This window comes from Ipomoea nil, unplaced genomic scaffold, assembly GCF_001879475.1.
Source record: "Ipomoea nil cultivar Tokyo-kokei standard unplaced genomic scaffold, Asagao_1.1 scaffold2926, whole genome shotgun sequence".
NCBI classification, from domain to species: domain Eukaryota; kingdom Viridiplantae; phylum Streptophyta; class Magnoliopsida; order Solanales; family Convolvulaceae; genus Ipomoea; species Ipomoea nil.
In genome coordinates this window covers 4,869,538-4,893,165 of record NW_017619354.1, presented here as the reverse complement: position 1 = coordinate 4,893,165, position 23,628 = coordinate 4,869,538, and the positions used below count along the sequence as shown (strand labels likewise).

Genomic DNA, 23,628 nt, shown 5'->3' with positions numbered 1-23,628 from the left:
GGGATATTGATACATTTTTGTCCTTTAGCCTAAAAAGACGCGCGAATCCGTCGTTGGGTCTGAATGAACTTCCTTTTAGTCTGTTACCCTGTTTAGTAAAAAATTAATGGCATTAATAAGAGTTAATACCAGCTGGGTCCATATTTCGTTCTAAAATTTCAATCTAATCATTCATAATTTTTTTAACTTTCAAATATAACTAGTCATGGTCATTTTATTAGTTTAATTAAGGGCAAGGTTAAGACCTAGTTATAAATTTAAAAGTTGAAGGATCAGGGACGTTTGGTTGGAAGAAATGAAATATGGGGAAACAAATTGTAATTCGAATTAATAAAGTATAAATTCAAATTATATTGTTTGGTACAGAGAAATAAAATTATTAGGGATGATAAGTGAATAAGTGGAATAAAGATTAAAATATCAGTCTGTATTTTTTTTTTTTGGTGAAAAAATATCAGTCTGTAATAATAATGTTAATAATAATCAATAGTAAAAAAAAGTCATTTTTTCTTCCATTTCCCTTTCTTTTTCCTATTGAATTGCAACTTATATGGGAAAATGTATGAATTGCAATACAACAAAATGATGAATTGCAATTCGGTGGAATTGTAATTCCCTCTAACCAAACACTGTAATTCAGGTGGCCAAATAATTAAACTGTAATTTAATTGTAACCACATCCAACCAAATAACTCATTAGTGGTTAACTTGAAAGTTGAATGACTAGAGATAGTTAAATTTGAAAGTTGAAGGAACACATATAGTTACATTGAAAGTGTATGACTAAATGTGGCGATGCCACTACACTCGGTAGACCCAAGCTGGTATTAACTCGCATTATTAATAAAATAATAATGGTCACTTTCTCATTCCTTAGATCTTGTTTATGTATTAAAAAATAAAAAATAAATAAAACATAATGGCATTAATGTTCACTTTATTGATCAAATGTAATTAACGGGCAGAGGTTACGTTTGGCAAACTTAGCTGAAATCGAAAAATTATAAGTTAGAAGTTGCAAATTGAACGGTTATAAACTAGTTGATTATCTTACAATTGTTTGATAAAATTAACTTTTTGATATGATGATAAATGTAAAAAGACTAAAAAATATGTATTCACATAATTTTAATAGTTTAAAATTTAAATAGACACCTTGAACATGAGCACACAACACAAATATCAGGCGTTTAAGCACAAAAAAACACGCATATTAATTTTGACATATATATAGAAAGACTAAATTGTTACCGCATTTTTATTTATTTATATGTGTTTGATATAGATTAGATAAAGGGTTAACCCCGTTTCCACACATGAAACTTATTACCGCATTTGATATCTATTATATACATATATATTGTTGTCAGCATTTTTTTTTCATTTTTCATTTTCTATCTTCTATCTCTTTCATAGATATCCCTTTAAAAACTTCTAAAAAATGACATTGTTGAGTTACTCTAACAAAATTGTATATGCGAAACTCTCATAATAACTATAATTTATTAAAATTTTGTATCAATATCTTCTATGAATAATTATCAGAATTATAAATTGACAATAAAATTATGAAAACATTCATTTCAAACACATTGATATATTATTCGTAAGAGGAAATTACACTTTTGGTCCTGTGACTATTGGTGTCTTGTTAATTTAAGTACGTGACTTTAAAAACTAACAATGTAGTCATGTAACTATGCAATTTTTAACACATTTGGTCCTTTCGGCCAAATTACCGGTAAAATGTTGTCGGAAAAAACGTAAATGTTTTTAAATTGTTTATTCTTGAGGGCAAAACAGTAAATTTAAGCAAGCAACTTTGGCATCATATGGTTCCGAAAGAAACCTAGTGCAACCTTCATAGTATCGCCGACCTTTCCAAGCTTGCCAATGCTCTAATACATAATGAAACTAATAATCAATTAAAATTGGTTTAAAATGCATGCAGGACTTCTACAAAATCAATTAAATAAATTGGTTACAATTCCATGAGCTACTGAGTTCAACATCTCCTGTTTCCAAGCTTCTCGGCAACAGTCTCTTGACGACAATGAATTATATCCAAATATTGGTGCTCCCCGAATATGAACAAGCTTCTCGGCAACAGTCTCTTGACGGCAATAAATTATATCCAAATATTGGTGATCCCCGAATATGAACAATGCATGGGGAGCTGGGGCAGCATTGCTTGAAACCATGATAAACCCCTAAATCTAACCACTATTTCGAAAAAAGCCGACGAAAATGGAAAATCCGGCGCTATTCTTCGTGTATCCAAATTCCTAGGAGAAAGAAATGCTGCCCGTCTCTAACGGAAGACTGCATAAGCTATTATTTTAGGCTGTGAAATTGACAACAAAATCGTAAGAGAACAGCGTACATCACTGTCGCCTTACGCCCTTGTTTACCTATTCAATGGTATGATCTGCCGTCGGTGTGCGGTGGCAATGGGTGAGTCCGGCGGACTTCGGGCGACTGACTAGTGAGGAGCGAGGGCTGAGTTGCTGACTTCAGCTTAGGTTAGTCGCATGGGCGATGAATTAACTTAAATTATTGACCATTTTGTCCCTATAAATAAACAATTTAAAATTATTTACGTTTTTCCGGAAACATTTCACCGGCGATTTGGACGGAGGACTAAATGTGTTAAAAATTACATAGTTACGAGACTAAATTGTTAGTTTTTAAAGTCACGTACTGAAATTAACAAGACACCAATAGTCGCAGAACCAAAAGTGTAATTTCCTCTTATTCGTAATGTGTGACAATTTGTTAGGATTGGACAAAACGGTCCAATTTATCCAAATCGAACCGGTTCGATTTGGTTTAAAACTAATGTATCGGTCGGTACTAGTTTTAGAGGAAATTGAAACATGTGCTCCATCTCAACTAAAAGCCTAAGTTGATGGTTGGATTGCACATTAATAGTTATATGCTCAATACGCCCTCTCACGTGTGCTCGGGAGAGTTTGGTCTGACTCTGATACCAAATTGAAGTATGTGCTCCATTTCAACTAAAAGCTAAGCTGATAGTTGGATTGCACATTAATGGTTATATGCTCAACAAAGGAACCGAAAACCGTTCGATTGTTTTATATATATATATATATATATATATATATATATATATATATATATATATATATATTAATAATAATAATAACCTGAACGCAACCTGCAATCCGTAGCCGGCACCCCATACACTGAACGCCGTAGGCTACATACAGTTACCGTAACCTCACCGCCGTCTACCACTGTTGAAGTCCGACCGGTGACCAGAGGTAAGGGGCTGCTTTTGTTTTTTTCCCCATTTGTTTGTTGCAATGACTTTTACCAAGTTTTGTTGTATATTGTCCTCTATATAATGATTTGATTTTGTTGTATGGGACTTTGGCTATGTTGGAATTTTGCTTCTGTAATTTTGTTTATGATTGGTTGAAAATTTGAAATATTGAATGTAGAGAAGAACTTGAATTTTTTTTTTTTTGAAAGATCTCGTTGGAACCACCAGGAATTCTAGATTATTGAACTGGTTTAAACTGAAATTCATTCCATTTTATTTCAAATTGGAATGAGGGTTTGAACACTGCCGGTTTATGAGATTTCATTATAGTTTCTTTAAATGGTTGTGTTGAAAATCTGTATGAATATTTGAAAGTTATTCTTTTAATAATTTTTATTTTTTAAATATTAACTATACAGATAGATGCTATTGTCATCACCAAAACAGTTTAAGTGGCATGAAAAATTGATCGGGCGAAAAAGAAAACGTTTAAACAGTAGACTTTCACTATAATTGAATCGAAATCAAATCGCTTGAAATTGAACCGAACTCTAATGTTAAATCAAATGGTTTAATTTTTTTAAATAAAAAAATCAAAACTTTTTAAACTGAAGAATCAAATATGAAACCCAAAAAAACGAATCGAAACTCGAAACTCGAAACGTACACTCCTAATCTATATATCTATATATCTATATATCTATATATATCTATATATCTATATATCTATATATCTATATATATATATATAAAAGTAAAATCCTCCTATTCCATTTTCCCGCCCAAACTTTTGTAGTCAAATTAATTAAATATATTTTATATTTTATTGGTCAAATACTTAATAAAGCTTATTTGGTAAGCAAATGAAAAATGGAAATTTAGTAATATCAATATTATGAATTAATTAGGAATAAGATTAATTAGGAATATTAATATAATAAATTAATTAGGAATATCAATATAATGAATTGATTAGGGTAATACCTTAAATAAATAAATACACTTTCTTTTTGAAAATTTTTACAAATTTATAATTCTCATATTTTTCACCTATAAATACAGTGAGTTGATGAGTACAAAAATTATAAGTCTTCATTTTATATTGCATCCCTTTTTCCCCACTATGTCTTCAGACTTGATCATTCAGTTTAGCAGCGTTTTGAAATTAACGGTAGGTTTAACATCCAAGTAGTTTGATTGGATTAGATACAATACGTTTTTCATGGTTGTATTGTCCAAATTTAATACTTTTTTCAACGAAAAGCTATTCATATCATATGCCTAGATGATGATTTATTCTGAATATTTCTACAGTTACTCCAAGTCCATTTCATATATTGATTTTTTGCTTTTATTGAAGTTTCATTATCATTTATGAAATACAGCCTCATGTGAATCTCGCTTTGAGTGGTGCCTACTCCTGCCCGTTTAAAGGGATGCTGAGTGCTGACTCCTCTAATCTCTCTCTTTATTTTTTTGTGATATTGTCATTGGTCAAGAATTTAAAATGTCACACAATAAAATGTGTAACTCACGGGTAATTGGAGAATGAGGAGTGGTTAAGTTTCTGTTGTAATATACATGACAAGATATAGCAGGAATCGTCTTTAATACACCAATTGACTATTATTATATTCTTCTTAGTTCTTTGCGTTGATTATTGAAGTAATCGGACTTCTGAAGTTTTGATTTATATTCTATATTAATTAATAAAAACAAATCCTCCTTTACAAGTTCCCGCATAAACAATTAATAATAATATGAAAAAATGAAAAATAATGGAAGGAAGCCGTACGCCCAAACAATTAATAATAATATTGGGAAGAAAATTAATAATAATATGAAAATATGGAAAATAATAGAAGGAAATATTAGCCATGTGAATGTTTTCTACACTCTGAAAAATGGAAAAGAATCAATAAGCAATATAAGGAAAATAATCATTAAGATATTTTACTATTAATCTTTTACGGAAGATTTTGCATAAAAAATAGAATAGAATTGATTATTAATAATTTAGCCTTATTTTACTATTAATCTTTTTAAAAAAAATTATGCCTAAAAAAGTGTAATAGACTCAGTTATTAATAATTTAGCTTTATTTTACTATATTAATCTTTAAGAAAAATTCTGCGTAAGAAAATGTAATAGAATCAATTATTAATAGTTTTTCTTTATTTTACTATTAATCTTTAAGGTAGATTTTGTTAAAAAAAATAAAATAGAATTAATTATTAATAATTTAAATTAAAATTAAAGTACATATATTTTCCTATCCGTAATACAATTTTACTTATTATTTTACAAAATCTTCAAATAATAATTGGTAATATTATTGTTAATTATAATAAAAACTTTAATTTTAATTGGTAATCTAATTCTATATTAATTAATAAAAACAATATCCTCCTTTACAAGTTCCAGCCTAAACAATTAATAATAATATGAAAAAATAGAAATGAATGGAAGAAAGCCGTACGCCAAAACAATATAGAATAATATTGGGAAGGAAATTAATAATAATATGGAAAAATGGAATTGAATGGAAGGAAATGTTAGCCATGTGAATTTTTTCTACACTCTGAAAAATAGAAAAGAATCAATAAGCAATATAAGAAAAAGAATCATTAAGATATTTACTATTAATCTTTTAGAAAAGATTTTGCATAGAAAATAGAATAGAATTTGTTATTAATAATTTAGCCTTATTTTACTATTAATATTTAAGAAAAAATTTGCGTAAAAAAATGTAATAGAATCGATTATTAATAAGTTAGCTTTATTTTACTATTAATCTTTAAGAAAGATTTTGCTTAAAAAATGAAATAGAATCAATCTATCTATATATAATTAAAAGTAAAATCATCCTAACCAAATTTTCTCTCCAAAATTTAGGGGCATTTCTGCAATATCATCTATCAATTAAAAATAGATATTATATACAATTAATAATATTTAATATATATATGGGAAGAAAAATATTATTATTATACTAAGAAATTTAGAATTTATGCATAGTGCATATATAATTTACACGTAATTTATAAAACTAATCAAATATTAATGTTAATAATAATAAGAAATTTAAAATCAGAATTATAAATTAGATATTAGGGTAATAATTAATCCATATATATATATATATATATATATATATATATATTATAGATAAAAATAAAATCATTCTATTTTATTTTCCCGTTCAAACTTTTGTAATAAAACTTATTTGGTAAGTAAATCTCAAATCGAAATTAAACAAAATCTATTAATTCGTAAATAATAATAATAATAATAATAATAATAATAATAATAATAATAATAATAATAATAATAATAATAAAATAATAATAATAATCCAAACAAAACTTTATACAAATTAAAATTAAAATAAAAATAAAAATTAAAAAATAAGAAGAAGACAAATGTGGCTCCCTTTGTAAATGATGTGAGATCATTTTGATCACATATTAAAAATGTTTGGAAAGAGGAGCTCAATCATCTATATAAGAGGATCATTGCTTCTCTTACAAACATTTAATTGCTGCCCATCAATGTGGACAAATATTGAGAAGTCCAAAGACTTTTTTTTTAGTACTATTGACCCGATAAATTATGCTGTGGCACCGTGTCCACCTTGCAAAGTAGACACAGTTAAAAAATTGTTCATAATTATGAATATATACTTCTATAATTATAAATATAGTGTTGTGAACATAATTATAAACATATAGTTATGTAATTATGAATATACATATTCAATAATTGTGAATATGAAATTCAAAAATTATGAATATATATCCAAACAAAATGATATACAAACATTTATTACAATAATAATAATAATAATAATAATAATAATAATAATAATAATCCAAACAAAACAATATACAAAAAAAAAATTAAAAAAAAAAAGAAGAAGAAGACGAAAAGGAGCCACGGGCTCCCCTTTATAAATGATGTTGGATCATTTTGATCTCACATTGAAAATGTTTGAAAGAGGAGCTCTTGAGCTCCTCTTACAAATATAATAATTGTTTGTCCATCAATGAGGACAAGTATTGAGAAGTCCAAAGGCAAATATTTTATTTTTTGAGTACTATTGACACGTCAAATTATGTTGTGGAATCGTGTCCACCTAGCAAGGTAGACACAATTCTAAAATTGCTCATAATTATGAATATACAGTTCAAAAATTATGAATATATAGTTCTAAAATTATGAACATAGTGTTGTGAACATAATTATGAACATATAGTTATGTAATTATGAATATAGAGATTCAATAATTGTGAATATGAAGTTTAAAAATTATGAATATATAACTTTCTAATTATGAACATATAGTTCAGTAATTATGAACATAGAGTTTTGTAGTTGTGAATATAGAGTTCAATAATTATGAATATAAAGTTCAAAGATTATGAATATTTAGTTTTATAATTATGAACATATAGTTCATTAATTATGAACATAGAACTGTGTCCACCTTGCAAAGTGGACACGGTTCCATAGCATAACTATTCGATTCACCGTGTTACATGTAGTATCTGTTCATATAAACTTTCTCAACCTATTGAAGTCCAACGTTTCAAAAGGCTCTTATTTAAGAAACCTTATTTTAATGCCTTCTTATTTTAGTTTTTTTTTTTTTTTTTTAAATTTATTAGGGGGTTTGTCTAATATTAACTCAAAATGTATATGTGTTGTTTTAGTTTTTAGCACTTTGGAGCAAAATTGCTAAGTTATTAAATAATAGTTTTGATGTTTTGTTTAAATATAAAATGTTAAACAGACAAATTTTTTAAAATTTTGGAGAATTCTCCAAATAATCAAATTACAATAACAACAACAATAACAATAACAATACCAATAATAACAACAACAACAACAATAATAATAATAATAATAATAATAATCCAAACAAAACTATATACAAAATAAAATTAAAAGTTAAAAAAAAATAACAAAGAGGAGTCACAGACTCCTTTTGTAAATGATGTGTGATCATTTTGATCACACATTGAAAATGTTTGAAAAGAGAGAGCTCATCTATATAAGAGGAGCAAAACTCCTCTTATAAACATAATTACTTGCCCATCAATGTGGACAAGTATTGAGAAGTTAAAAGGTTCTTATTTAAGAAGCTTTAGCGTTGTCTTCATATTTTTGTTTTTATTAATTTATTTATTATTTATTATTTGTTATTTATTTTTTATTTATTATTAGTGCGGTTTTGAAAGATTAACCCAAAATGTATGTGTTGTTTTAGTTTTTAGCAGTTTGGAGCAAATTGCTAAGTTATTAAATAATATTTTTAGTTTTGTGATTAAATATAAAATATTAAACAGACGAATTTCTTAAAATTTTGGTGAATTTGTCAAATAATCAAATTACAACAACAACAACAACAACAACAACAATAATAATAACAATCCAAACAAAACTATATACATAATAAAATTAAAATTAACAAAAAAAAAAAGAAAAAAAGAAGACAAAGGGGAGCCACATGCTCCCTTTATAAATGATGTCGGTTCATTTTCATCCCACATTGAAAATGCTTGAAAAGATGAGCTCTTGATCTCCTTTATATAAGAAGTACAAACATAATTGTTTGCCCATCGATGTGGCAAGTATTGAGATATCAAAATGTTCTTATTTAAGTAACCTTAGCTTTACCTTCTTATTTTAGTTTGATTTATTTATTATTTATTATTTATTATTTATTAGTGGGGGTTAGGAAAGATTGACCCAAAATGTATGTATTGTTTTAGTTTTTAGCAGCTTGGAACAAATTACTTAGTTATTAAATAATATATTTTTGGTGTTTTGATTAAAGATAAATTGTTAAAATAGTGAATTTGTCAATAATAATAATAATAATAATAATAATAATAATAATAATAATAATAATAATAATAATAATAATAATAAACAAAATAAAACGATATACAAAATAAAATTAAAATTTTTAAAAAATAAGAAAAAGACAAAAGGGAGTCACGGGCTCGCTTTGTAAATAATGTGGGATCATTTTAATCTCATATTGAAAATGTTTGGAAAGAGGAGCTCTTGAGCTCCTCTATATAAGTTGTTCCTCTTACAAACATTATTGCATGTCCATCAATGTAGGCAAGTAACCTGGAGGGTGTGGTTGAGTGTAAGTGACTCATCCATCATTAACCAAAGGTCAAGGGTTCGATCCTTGGATTTGAGAATGGAGCAGCCTTAAATCTCTAAGCCAGTTATCCCACCCAAAAGAGGTGCTTACAATTCATCGAGGGGATTAGTCACCGTGTCCGGACACGGTGGGAAAAAAATCAATGTAGGCAAGTATTGAGAAGTCCAAAGTCTCTTCTTCTTCTTTTTTTTTTTTTTTTTTTTTTTTTTTTTTTTTTGGTTAGAAGTAAAGGAAAATTAAAAATGGAAAGGAAATATTTTACATCATCAAATAGTAAAGACATATTTTAAAAAATAGTAAAGATAAATTAAAAATGGAACGAAAATATTACATTAATAATATTCTATATCATCAAATTAAAATGGAACGAAAATTAGGTAAAAATATATCACTGCATCTATATTCTAATTGACTAATTGATTGGAAATAAAAAAGAATAATTGACTGAAAATGAATCTAATATTACTAATTGACTGAAAACATAAAAGGAAATGAATATTAATAATTGACTGCAAATAAAAAATGATCTATAATTGACTAAAAAAATGGTCAGATCATTGCATTTTAATTAAAAATGGAATGAAAATTAAAAATTGGAGGAAAATATTCCAATAATAATATTCTACATTATCAATAGTAAATGCATATTTTAAACAATAGTAAATGTAAATTAAAAATGGAACGAAAATATTTCAATAATAATATCTACATCATCAATTAAAAATGGAATGAAAGTTAGGTAAAAATATCACTATATTTGATATTCTAATTGACTGAAAATAAAAAAAGAATAATTGACTGAAAATAAATATGATATTACGAATTGACTGAAAATATAAAAGGATAACTAATTGAGTGATATTCTACCATTATATATTTTCATCCAAGTAACCCGTCCTGATGGAGAAGATGTTAGCTCTAGACGAAGATGAACAAGATTGTGTTGTCACTATCAATGTCGTCTACAAAGAGGTTTCATTAATGTGTAAATATAATCGGTGATATTTATTTTTTTTAAATGAAAAAATTGCTATATATCTAGACAAAAAAATATATCTTCCATACAAATGAATAAGGATAGCAATTCATTTCTATAACTGAGTTGTTAGAAAACGAACATATTTGCCTAATTTATGAAAATACTAAATAATGATAAATAAAATCTTCAAAATTATAGGACCCCATGCGTACATCTAGACATTAGCTATTAATTTGAGCAACTATTTGCACAAATTCAAGCAATGATAACATCAAAATATATAAACGATTCAAATCATATCTTTAATTGCATTATATAATATTTGATGTTCTAAGTTAAATAATTATATATCGATTCATATATTTTTAATATATTACAACAAATCTATTCCGTGCATCGCACGGGTGCAAATACTAGTTTGTATAGAATCACTATCATAGGCAAAATTTTCAAGTATAAACATTTTATTATTAAAACGATTATTATTAAACATTCTTCAAGAATCTAATTCTGATTTCAATTATCTCGACTACTAAACCTTTTTCAAGATTTCAAGATTCTTATTCCGATTTCACTTATTTCGAATATTAAGCTTTTTCAAAATTCTAATTATGATATTTCACAATTGAATCAAATACCCCTAAGTTAGGCCCAAACAATAATTACTTGTAAGGGACTGAATCGTAATTTGCCCAATCAGGATTAAACCCTAAACCCTCACATCCTTTTTTTTTTTTTTTTTTCTTTTTTTTGAAAAGGGCCTCCACAGACCGTGAACTAGCGACTGTTTCGCTGCTGCCTTCGTCCGCTTACCGGAGCTCCACAGACCGCTGCCGCCTTCCACCGGAGGAGAGTGAAGGTGAGTTCCACATTTTCCATTTCTCCGGAGGAGAGCTAATCCAATTCGTTTGTTTCTTGGGAGGGGGGGGGGGGGGAAGCTAATCAGGTTCCTTGTTCCTCATTTTTCTGGGAAATGAAGAACAGTATACAGTAGTTATATTTTATAGTTGTAATTTTGTATTCTCAATTTGGCTTATTTGCGAAGGATGTTTGTATGTTTATTTGATTTTATTGCCAATCTGCCAGTCCCTTATTGTTGTTTACTTACAGCTGCTTATTACCCACTGCTTAAGTGTTTGTTGTTGTTTTAAATAATCCTGGATAGAGAGTATTGATGGGCTGCACTTTTTCTTTTAGCAATGTAGAAGTAATACAAATGGAACCAACCCCTATGTGAATCAAACTCTTAATAATAATAATAAAAAAGGTGTGGTGTGGCCAAACATAGGCTCGCCAAAGAGTGGATGGTGACCCTGCTAACCTATAGAAGAAGCTTTTGAAACTGTCTGTAATCTGAGGATTAAATCTTACTCATACCCGTATGTGACTGTGCATATGCCCATGTTGTTGGTTTTGTTTGGGAGAACTGACTTATTTTTCGGCGTTTCTCAACTGTGCATATACCCGTATGTGACTGTGCATATACCCGTATGTGACTGTGCATATGCCCATGTTGTTGGTTTTGTTTGGGAGAACTGACTTATTTTTCGGCGTTTCTCAACTGTTGGAGATGATTTTGAATTTCATATTTCTGGATTTGATTTCATCTTTGGTTTATTTGAATGCCAAGTCTTTGTTTGGTGTCTTGTTGAAATTGTTTGTGGTGATTTTTTAATCTGAGGTCTGTGCTGAGTAATTGAATAAGCAGGGAAAATTCTTGAGATAGAGTAATCTGCACATTTGGTTTTATTTTGGGATAATTGTCTTGTGCATTCCAAACACGGTTCATGTTCTTTTATTACCCAATCATCTCTGTTGCGAAATGAATGTCCATTTCTAGAGACAAGAGAGAGGGTTGTTTAGTAAGTGGATAATTTTTAAATTTCAGGAAACATAAGATATTGAAGAATTAGAAAACTGAAAAAATAGAAAATGTATTGTAGAACCTCATTTGAGGTTCTTCAATTAAAACCTCAATTGAGGTTCTGCAATTAGAACCTCAAACTAGGTTCTACAAAAATGGGAAATCATTACCGGTATAGAAGTGTTTTTACAAGATCCTCATAACTTGGGAGAACTTATTTAAATTGTTTTTGCAGTTCAATTGTACAGGTATATAAGTGATTTTACCAGTCTTTTTTGTTTGTTTCAACATTTGTAATTAATTTCAATTTTCTACGAACAACGAATTTTAATGATTTATTATACTTGTATTTTTTCAGTTTCTTTCAATTACCCAGGATTGATTAGTATTCCCCTCCATTTTCTGTTTCTTGGAGCTAATCTTTTTCTTCAGTTTACAAGTTTTCTAATAATTATACATTTCTCTTCCCATGTGTATACCAATTACACATAGATGAAATGCAAAGGTAGTTGATACGCATCCAAAAGGATGGATGGTTTACTCACGCAGAAAAAGGAAGGATGCAAATCAGGCAAATCAGGATATACATGGGAAGGCTTAACTCAAGGGTTTTGACAAATAAAGAGAGGCATAATCATCTCAACAATCATCTCAGCAATCATCTCCTTTCTATAATTATTTATTTCCTAGTACTATAAATCAGAATCTCTAGAAGAGAGTAGATCATCCAATAATCTTCCTTAGTCTTTAAGCTTTTAGTAGCTAGGCAAGAGCCTAAAACTCTTGTGGGGCAAGAGCCTAAAACTCTTGTTGGGGGAAGTCTTGTGACTTCCTGTTTCTTTTCTTTAGTTTCTAGTCTATCAAAAATACCTCCTGGTTCTTTTCTCTAACAAATTGATCCGACCTGCCGTTGAATGGCGAACACATGTGATTCCCGCATAGAGACGTTAGAGAAGAACCAAGATGCAATCCGTACTGAATTGACCACATTGAACGATCGATTTGTAGCTTTGGAAGCTTCTGTGGCTAGGATGTCCGACCTCCTCGCTCTCTCCCTCCAAAGCAAAGGGCAGGGCGATGCCAGTGCGTCATCGGTAGCAGTCCCAACAATTGATTCCAACCCCTCGTCAGAACGATTGGCTCCTCCCGACAACACCACACTTCCCACAGGAAGATTGGAACTTCCTACATTTGATGGTGGCGACCCGATCGGATGGTTGCCCAGAGTGGAGCAATATTTCGCCATACATCACACCCGGGAAGATCTTAAGGTTCCGACAGCCTTTATCAGTATGCAAGGACCGGCTCTACATTGGCTCCTATGGATGAAGCGAACGCAACAATTCGTAACTGAATGCCTAGTGTGTCAAAAGAATAAGTATGACACCATGGCACCAGAGGTTTACTCCAACCTCAGGACAGAATTTTTTGACAAATGGGGCACCAAGTTGCGTTTGAGCACTGCATACCACCCTCAAACGGACGGCTAGTCAGAAGTCCTCAATCGATGCCTAGAGCAGTATTTGCGGTGTATGACTTCTGAACAACCAAAGCAATGGGGACGCTTCCTCCATTGGGCTGAATACTGTAGCGTATCTGACTTCAACGGTCAGTTTCCTCACTCCAACCTTGGGGACAAGGTTGTTTCTTTGGAGGGTGGCAATGATACGCATCCAAAAGGATGGATGGTTTACTCACGCAGAAAAAGGAAGGATGCAAATCAGGCAAATCAGGATATACATGGGAAGGCTTAACTCAAGGGTTTTGACAAATAAAGAGAGGCATAATCATCTCAACAATCATCTCAGCAATCATCTCCTTTCTATAATTATTTATTTCCTAGTACTATAAATCAGAATCTCTAGAAGAGAGTAGATCATCCAATAATCTTCCTTAGTCTTTAAGCTTTTAGTAGCTAGGCAAGAGCCTAAAACTCTTGTGGGGCAAGAGCCTAAAACTCTTGTTGGGGGAAGTCTTGTGACTTCCTGTTTCTTTTCTTTAGTTTCTAGTCTATCAAAAATACCTCCTGGTTCTTTTCTCTAACAGTAGTACATTTTTAATGTTGATGTACTCACGGATAAACAAAGTTGTTGCCATGCATGCACTAATTATGGCCGGATAAATTATGATGCCACTGGTGCACAGTGTGGCATCACATATGCACCAAATGTCGCAAAAATAAACTCTCTTTCTCTCTGCTTTGAGCTTTTATATGCTTATACATACGCAAATTGTACACACACACACATGTTTGCCTTTCTATGAATGAAAAAAGGAAAAAAGTTCTTTTTACTGCTCTCTTGAAAAGCTGGAGTTTTGAACATTGATGGCAGATTCTAAACATCAGAATTGAGAAATGGGTTTTCTTTTTCCTATATTTTCTAGATATGAATTTTGTTCCATTTAAAATTTTTGCAAAGTGCTAATGCAGAAAATAATTGAATTTATAATTTGTATTAAAATTGCCATGTTCTTGATGGGCTCTTGTTACATGCAGGTGGGTACTTTTTACATATTGTGATGGCTTCTTCAGCTACATTTTCTACAAGTAGATTTCATGGAACTGTATTTGGGTCTAGAGGTAGGAGTTGTCATAATGAAGTTATGTTCAACTGCCTTAATCTCTGCTTCAACCAAACTTGTAACATGAAGTCTATATCTGCATCTGCCGATACGCAAAATTCACCGTTATCATCTAGCGGGAAATGGGTCAAAAAGCAAATAGTTGCAAGGAACCTGAGAAAGAATAGTAGTATCCTCTGTAGAGCAGTAGAGATTGAAAGAAAACCTTGGTTCACAGAGGGAAATAAATTCCTGCTTGATGATGTAATTGAAGCTCAACAATTTGACAGAGATACACTGAATGCTATATTTGAAGTGGCACGTGAAATGGAGAATGTTGAGAAAGGATCACCTGGAAGCCAGATGCTTAAGGGGTATCTGATGGCTACCCTTTTCTATGAACCTTCCACTAGGACTAGGCTTTCATTTGAGTCTGCCATGAAGCGTCTCGGTGGGGAAGTTTTGACAACGGAAAATGCGCGTGAGTTTTCATCCGCAGCAAAAGGGGAAACGCTTGAAGGTAGCTTTAGTTGGATGGCCTTAAATGCTGTGTGAGTAGATTCTTAATTCTGATATTTGGATTTAATTTGCAGACACAATAAGAACAGTCGAAGGTTACTCTGATATAATTGTCATGAGGCACTTTGAAAGTGGTGCTGCCAGAAGAGCAGCAGCCACAGCCAACATTCCCATTATTAATGCAGGAGATGGTCCTGGTCAACATCCAACTCAGGTTTGCATTTCTCCTATTTTTATATTATCTTTATAGAGTTCAAATGTTGTTTCTAATGTTTGCATGCAATTGTATTAACTATATGATTAGTCCAAGTATATGCATATTTTTGAGGCGCTGTCATTCTCATGATGCATGACTTCCAATTTCACAAATACCTAACTTATACAGAAGACCTTATTGTAAAAAACCGGTATATTGTTCATATTGATCAAGTCTGTGGGTTGTCATTGCTTAATAGTTTTTCTGTTCAGACAAAACCCCTGAATCTGGATCATCTTGTTTCATTGTGAAATTTAAGGAACTTTAGGTAGAATCCTTGGAGCTGGATTTGATTTGACGGTGTATTTTAGTTGTTAAATTATTAGGAACCAATTATTCTAACATGGCACTTTTATCCTTATTCACTGTTTCCTTGTATTGGAAAAGTCTGATGTAAATCTAGTCTAATGCCCGCTGTCTAAACAAGAACCTACAAATAGAACCAGACAACCAGTATATAGTGCACACAACTATTTTACCATTTCTCTCGAATAAGTATTTTTAAAAAAAAATAAAAAAATATGTTGTTCTCTTTTAATTGGGCATAATAGTGTTTCATTTTTTACACGAGCAGGCGCTACTGGATGTATACACCATCCAAAGGGAGATAGGAAAACTTGACGGGATAAAAGTTGCCCTTGTTGGTGATCTTGCTTATGGAAGGACAGTTAGGTCACTTGCTTATCTACTTGCTAAATACCAGGATGTTAAGATTTACTTTGTCTCCCCTGATGTGGTAAAAATGAAGGTAAAAATGAAGAAGGTGGTTTAACAGTTCTATGTTTTTACTTTGAGATAAAACATTTAATAAATGTCTTACCCCTAGATAAAAAAAAAAAAAAAAACACAGTTTATGAAAGGAGTAATAACACATGTGTTTCCAGGATGACATAAAGGACTATCTGACGTCACAAGGAGTTGATTGGGAGGAAAGTGGTGATTTACTGGAGGTGGCTTCCAAATGCGATGTGCTTTATCAAACCCGTATCCAACGAGAACGGTTTGGGGAGCGGATTGATTTATACGAAGAAGCCCGAGGCAAGTACATAGTGGATGTAGAGGTTACGAGGGCAATGCAGAAACATGCCGTTGTCATGCATCCTTTGCCAAGGCTAGACGAGGTCCCTTCTTCACCTTCTTTTGAAACAAGAAAACTTATTATATCCATTTGTTAACTTCTAAAATCACCCGTTGTGTTGTGTTTGTGTTTGTAGATAACTGTGGACGTGGATGGAGATCCAAGGGCTGCGTACTTCAGACAAGCCAAGAATGGCCTCTACATTAGAATGGCTCTTTTAAAGCTTCTACTTGTTGGCTGGTGAGTGCACCCACCAACGCACCATGTTTATCTCTACCAAATTTTGAAAAATAATGCCATCCTTTAGGACAGGACCTAACCTAGTCCAGATTTCGTTTCAATAAAACATCAAACCTTGACGCCTGTCTTTGGCTCATTATCCACACCAGTGTGAATTATGAATCTTTTGACAAAATCTAAAATCATGTTTGCCGTGAAATGTGTTTTTCTTTTCCTTACCTGTTTTTTTCCAATTATTAATCACGTTTGCGTCTAGTTAGACTAGATTTTTTTGCCATTGAGTCACCGTGATTTACATTCTCCCAAATGTTCTGCTGGGCTGGAATGTGGAGCTCTTAGGGGGCGTTTGGTTCGGGTTATCTAGAATAACCAAGGTTATATTTGGCTAATTATACAAGATTCCTTTGTTTGGTTGAAGTTATCCAACTTTCCCATGAAATGTTATTTACCCTCCACATCAGCTTTTTTCATAATTTTGAGGGAATGTGATAACCTTCCTCTCCTTAGGTAATATAAGATTACCTTGCTATTTTACAAAATTTGCCCTTCACTTTGCAAGATGATTTGTAATATGAGGGCATTAAGATAAAATAACCACTATAACATTCCTAACAATTCATAAACCAAACAAGTTTATATTATATAACCCAGTTTTTACCAAACACAGGAATCTAACTAATCTAACATTCCCAGCAATATAACATTCTCACATTCCCTAAGGTAATCTAACATTTCGTGAACCAAACGCCCCCTTAGGGTTTGGGATTTAACGTTTTTGGAAGAAAAAGACTAGATTTTGGTTTTTAAAATTGTTTACGTAGGAATGTATTCCACGAAAAGTCTTGGTCAAATGTGAGTGTATCCTCCTATACGGGAGCAATAATTTTCCACACAAATGATTTATTCTGAAGACTAAATTAAAGAAAGAAGCTTCCTCCCCGGTCCACCACTAATATATTTAATTTAATGATGATATAATAATATTTTCTATATTTGTTTATATATATATATATATATATATATATATATATATATATATATAATTTTTGGAAATATAGTGGTTATTAACTTATTACTAGTATTTTCACCCGTGCACGTAATAGAATTGTTGTAATAATATATTAAAAATATTTAAATCGATATATAATTATTTAAGAGTTAATTTCACCAGAGGTCGCTTATCTTTTGAAAATTTCAAATTTAATCCTAGACTATAGTTATTAATTATTATGATTTATTCTATATTATAATTCTTACGTTAATATTCTTACTATTATTATTAACACTTAATTACTTTTAGATATTATTATTACCACTTATATTATTACTAGTTTTTCTACGCGCTTTGCGCGAATGAGATAATGCCCAATGATTCTTTTTAAATAAGTATTTCAAAGTATATCAATGCAATATTATATAGAAGATGTTCATGCATAGGTAAATAAATATTGAATTTGTTTATTTAAATCAGTAATTTAAAGTATATAAATGCAAGATAATATATGAGAAATTGATTATATATACGTAGTAACTGTCACAAAAATAAATGGAATAATGTTTAAATTGGCCACTAAACGTAATCTGAAAATACAATTAGATCACTGAACGAAAATAAAAAAAAAGTGTAATTAGGCCACCGAACACTCCAAATGTATGCAATTTCACCTAATAGCAGGTTATCATCAATTTTAGCAGGTTACTTGCTTACGTGGCAGCTGAGTTGGCATTTTTAATAATTTTTAATAAACTTTAATAATAAATTTTTAAAAAATTAAAACAAATAAACAAAAAAAAAAAAAAAAACGACGGGTGAACGTCGGCTACCCCGTCTATTTTTTTTTTTTTATTTAAAATTTTTCAATTTTTTTTAAAAAAATTATTAATAAAAATTATTTAAAATGTCAACTCAGTTGTCACGTAAGTAGGTAACCTGTAAAATTGATGGTAACATGCTATCCGGTGAAATTGCATACATTTAGAGTATTCAGTGACTTAATTGCGCGTTTTTAGAGTGCTCAGTGAACAAAATATTAATATTTATTATATTTGTATAAAATACTTGGTAAATAAATAAATAAATAAATAAATAAATATATACATACATACATACATACATACATACATACATACATACATACATACATACATATATATATATATATATATATATATATATAATATTTTGTATTATAACTTGATATTTAATTACAAGATAATGTAAACAGAAGAAAATAGATAATATAGTGAATATAATAAATTAATAAATTTGAAAGTAAAGAATCTTTGAATTGTATAAAATAAAGATAATATAAGTAATGAAATTATATTTCTTTTTAATTTTTTTATACGAATAATTCATTTTAAATAAAAGCATTATAAACATCTAATTCTAAATTAATTAAATGCATATGTATTATTTTTTGTTGTAGCTACTAATTTATTTTTTAATTTAATAAGAGCAATAAAGTGGCCTACATACTTTTCATCCACAATAATGAAATCATTGATTTTTTTATTTCCACTTGTTGTTGACACAAATTGTTTGGAGAGTTTGTCAATGACAACTACTATCAATAGAGGATGATGATAATAAATAATTCAAAATATAAAGTTACAATATATATTGTTATAATAATATAGTAAAAATTAACTTATAAATTTCAATTTTTTAGAAGTTTTCATGCATTGATAAAAGCATAATTAAAATATTAAGTTTTGTTCTCAATAATCAAAATAAGATTAATTAAACGGAAAAAAAAAGAACTTAACTTAAATTTATTTTTTTTAAATGGAAGAAAATCAAATGATTTTCAAAGTTCCTGGTTTATAATCATTGAATGTTATGTATTTAGATGAGTTAATTATTTGACAAAAGTTTATATTAAATTTTATATTATATTTTTAATACTTTGTAACATATTTGTAGTATGTGTTTAACAATTATGCCAACTCTAATTGGGATGTGGTTCAACCCTAAGACCTTTAATTTCTTATAGAAATTAATGAGTAAGTTAAGAATAATAAATAGTTAACTGAATATTCCGTTAAGAAAGTTTATACTAACGGAATTTAAAGTTATTTAAGGGAAGAAAATAATATAATAAAGGGTAAATAAGGAAAATCATTAAGAAATACTAAAATTAAAATAATATGAACCATTCATTTTAAGAAACAATTAGGACCGACATTTTTTTTATTCCAGTTAAGGGACTAACATTATTGGCTCTTATTAAAATTGTAGATTGTAGATTATTATATTATCATTACGGGAAATTGTAAAAAATGTCCCTCTATAATATGCCAATTATCAATGTCAACCCTGAATTATGAGTAGTGTAAATGTTGCCCCTCAATTATCAAAACGATGCACATATAGCCCCTCCCATAACGGACACGCGGTTCCCCGTTAGTGTACAACACCGTTAAGTCAGAGTAAATATGTAATTTAGTTGTTTTTTTCCTCCCTCGATTCGAAGTACCAGTGATGGACAGCTGTGGGGAACCACAGGTCCGTTACGGAAGGGGCTATATGTGCACCATTTTGATAATTGAGGGGCAATATTTACACCACTCATAATTCTGGGGTGACATTGATAATTGACATATTATAGAGGGGCATTTTTTACAATTTTCCCTTATCATTATTAGTTTCTTTTCAAGTTCTGTTAGTATATAATGGCCGTGAGCCACAATAATAATATAACCATAATTAAATATTCTTGTATTGTATTCTGTGAGTCACAATAATAATATAACATAATTAAATATTCTTCAATTATATATTCTTCTAGGATTTCTATTACCAACATTAATTATTCCCTAATTTCCCATAATTAAATAATTTAACCAATTATAAAGAGAGATTATTAAATAATACACATGACATTTTTTAATTAAAAACTTTAAAAATTCATTAATAAAACATAAGATTCACATAAAGCATTCTTTTTAGAAATTAGTGGGTCAAACCGCCTACGGCAGTTTGCGGTGGATAGATCTAGAAAAAATACGCGATTTCAAAAAATATTTGTCCAAAACGGACAACCGAGTCAAAAATTATGCATTGCCGAACTTTTGATACTTTACAACCTATAAAAAAAAAAAATTAATCGCCGCTTCAGCCGGCGAAGAAGCCGCGGAGGAGGCCGATTCCGGACTTCCTAGCCGCGGCTAGCGGCGCGATAAAAAAAAATTATTATTTATTATTAGGGAGGTTTGGAAAATATTAACTCAAAATGTATATGTGTTGTTTTTGTTTTTAACCCAGAATTATTGTACGAATAGGAGAGTAAAAATCAATATATTTTATTAGGAAGATAGATTTTTAGGAATTGGGCGGGAAGTTAAAATTGCAGGATTTTGTTTTTATATATAGTATAGATAGATGTATAGATAGATAAATAGATTACAATAGGAATTGTATTACAATATTTTATGATATTAGAATAGAATTTTAACCCAGAATTATTGTACGAATAGGAAAGTAGAAATCAATATATTTTATTAGGAAGAGAGATTTTTTAGGAATTGGGCGGGAAGTTAAAATTGCAGGATTTTATTTTTATATATAGTATAGATTATCACATAGGATACTGCCTCCAACCACTAAAGATTCTGCTTAGGTAATGTTTGGCGAATGTAAGAGCATCTTCAATAACACTTGTTTTTGCACAAGTTTTAGGATCTAGGAAAGAGAAAATGGAAGGGAGGGGAAAAAAGAAAAAACAAAACAAAACCAAAATTAAAAGAAAAAAAAATGTGCTTGCTTCCACGCGCCTGGTTTTTGACAAATTATTGTGTGGATCATGATCTACACAGTGTTATGTGGAGCATAATAAAAAATATATTTTTAATGTATTGTATACTTAGTATAAACATAATGTACTTTTTCTGAATATAATGTACATTATTTTTGTATTGAATATACATTATTTTTGTATTGAATGTACATTATTTTGTATTAAATATACATTATTTTTGTATTGAATGTACATTATTTTGTATTGAATATACATTATTTTTGTATTGAATGTACATTATTTTATAGTATACAAAATATGGTCTACACAATAACAATTGTTGGTTGGGTGCTTATGGTGTGCCTCATGTGACCCGAGCAATTATTTATTTATTTATTTTTTTGATGGGTCTCACTATGGAGACAAAAATTAACTTCTTATCCAAACATCTCAAATCTTCTCTTTCCTTCATCTCTTTTCTACTCCAGCAAAAACCATCTTAAAAACTCTATTGGGATTGCTCTAATTTTCTCACTTTTACTTTTCAAAATTGATATGTAGCAAATGTGGCCACTTGTCATTGTCATCTGCCCTCCACCATCTACTTTCTCATTTAGTCCTATCCACACACAAAAAAATCCATTTTGGTACAAGACACCACACATGGTACAGTGTTACTATGGAATAATTGTACTAAGTTCTCCTCTTGCTTTAGAAATTACAGCAACATTTTCAGTAAAATTTAAATATAAGGATAAAATACATTCTTTTTAAGATCCAATTATGGGGATATAGTTGACTCCTTGATAGGGAATATATCCCGATTTTGACTTTCTTATAAGTCCGTGCTCTCATTTTGTAGTCGAATCGGTGTCAAACAGTTCGGGTCACGATCAAAGTCACGGGTCAACTCTTGGGCATATATAAAGGGCCCCTACCCCTTCATTGTGGGGTGGGGGCGTCTCCCTTTCTACTACTCTCTCTCTCTCTCTACACTTACACAATTGCTCCTGACTCTCTGGAGAATAGATTATATTCAATAAAAGAGGTTTTCTTAGGCTAATTTCTGGCTTCTTCTTTCTAGATTCATACAAACTCTATACAATTTATTTGTACTATCAAAAGGCATAAACGATGTAAAAGTATTTAGTTCTATCAAATGGAACCGTTCGTGAGAATAGGTTTAGAGGGTCAAATACAACGTCTTGTCATCACTACTAGTTACGGAGTATAACTTTTCGCATAATGTCATTATTATTAGTTATAACTTTTGGCATAGTAGTAAATATCTGTGCAACCATCAAAACATGACGACTTTTATGCAAGTAATGTCTTCACTACTGACTATAATTTTTTATATAGTAGTATACACCTAAAAACTGAAAATAATTTATGGAAATTTCTGAAAAACTGAAACACACTTAAAAACTGTTTTCGAAATGGAAAACAGAATCATCTATCATCAATTTGGTTATATGTCACTATAACCACATTACTATCATTACATTCATTATCATCTTATTTTACTTATCACTATCTTATATCTTTTCTACTTACTTTACTTATTTAAACATAATTTATTTGCTTACACTTTAAAGTTAGACATTATTTACATTATCAAAATTAAGAATTAAACTCTATATTATGTTTTAGATTTTGATTGAACTCAATAGATTATTAGTTCGAATATTTTTAATTATGTTACATCATAATACAAGTTCGATCCAGATATCGGATATTGAATTCCCACATACATTAGAATTCAAAGTAAAAGTTATATATTCATATACATGTCATTCAAATGAATATATCCTAAAAACATATTTTAAATATTAGCTCAAAAAATATTAATATTATCTAAACTAAATTGTAGGTGAAAACTGAAAAACTTGAAAACAAAAAATAGAGAACAATTTTCAGTTAG

The 23,628-nt window shown here is 29.9% G+C and overlaps 1 protein-coding gene across 1 annotated transcript; it reads left to right on the top strand.

Annotated features, from left to right (window-relative positions):
- The first annotated feature begins 11,209 nt into the window (after positions 1 to 11,209).
- On the top strand, positions 11,210 to 17,177 carry LOC109162177 (aspartate carbamoyltransferase, chloroplastic). Its single transcript, XM_019310909.1, has 6 exons — positions 11,210 to 11,305; positions 14,808 to 15,392; positions 15,466 to 15,605; positions 16,222 to 16,395; positions 16,532 to 16,768; positions 16,862 to 17,177. The coding sequence occupies exons 2-6, from the start codon at positions 14,831 to 14,833 to the stop codon at positions 16,967 to 16,969; spliced, it is 1,221 nt and encodes a 406-aa protein (XP_019166454.1). The 5' UTR covers positions 11,210 to 11,305; positions 14,808 to 14,830; the 3' UTR covers positions 16,970 to 17,177.
- The last annotated feature ends 6,451 nt before the right edge of the window (positions 17,178 to 23,628 follow it).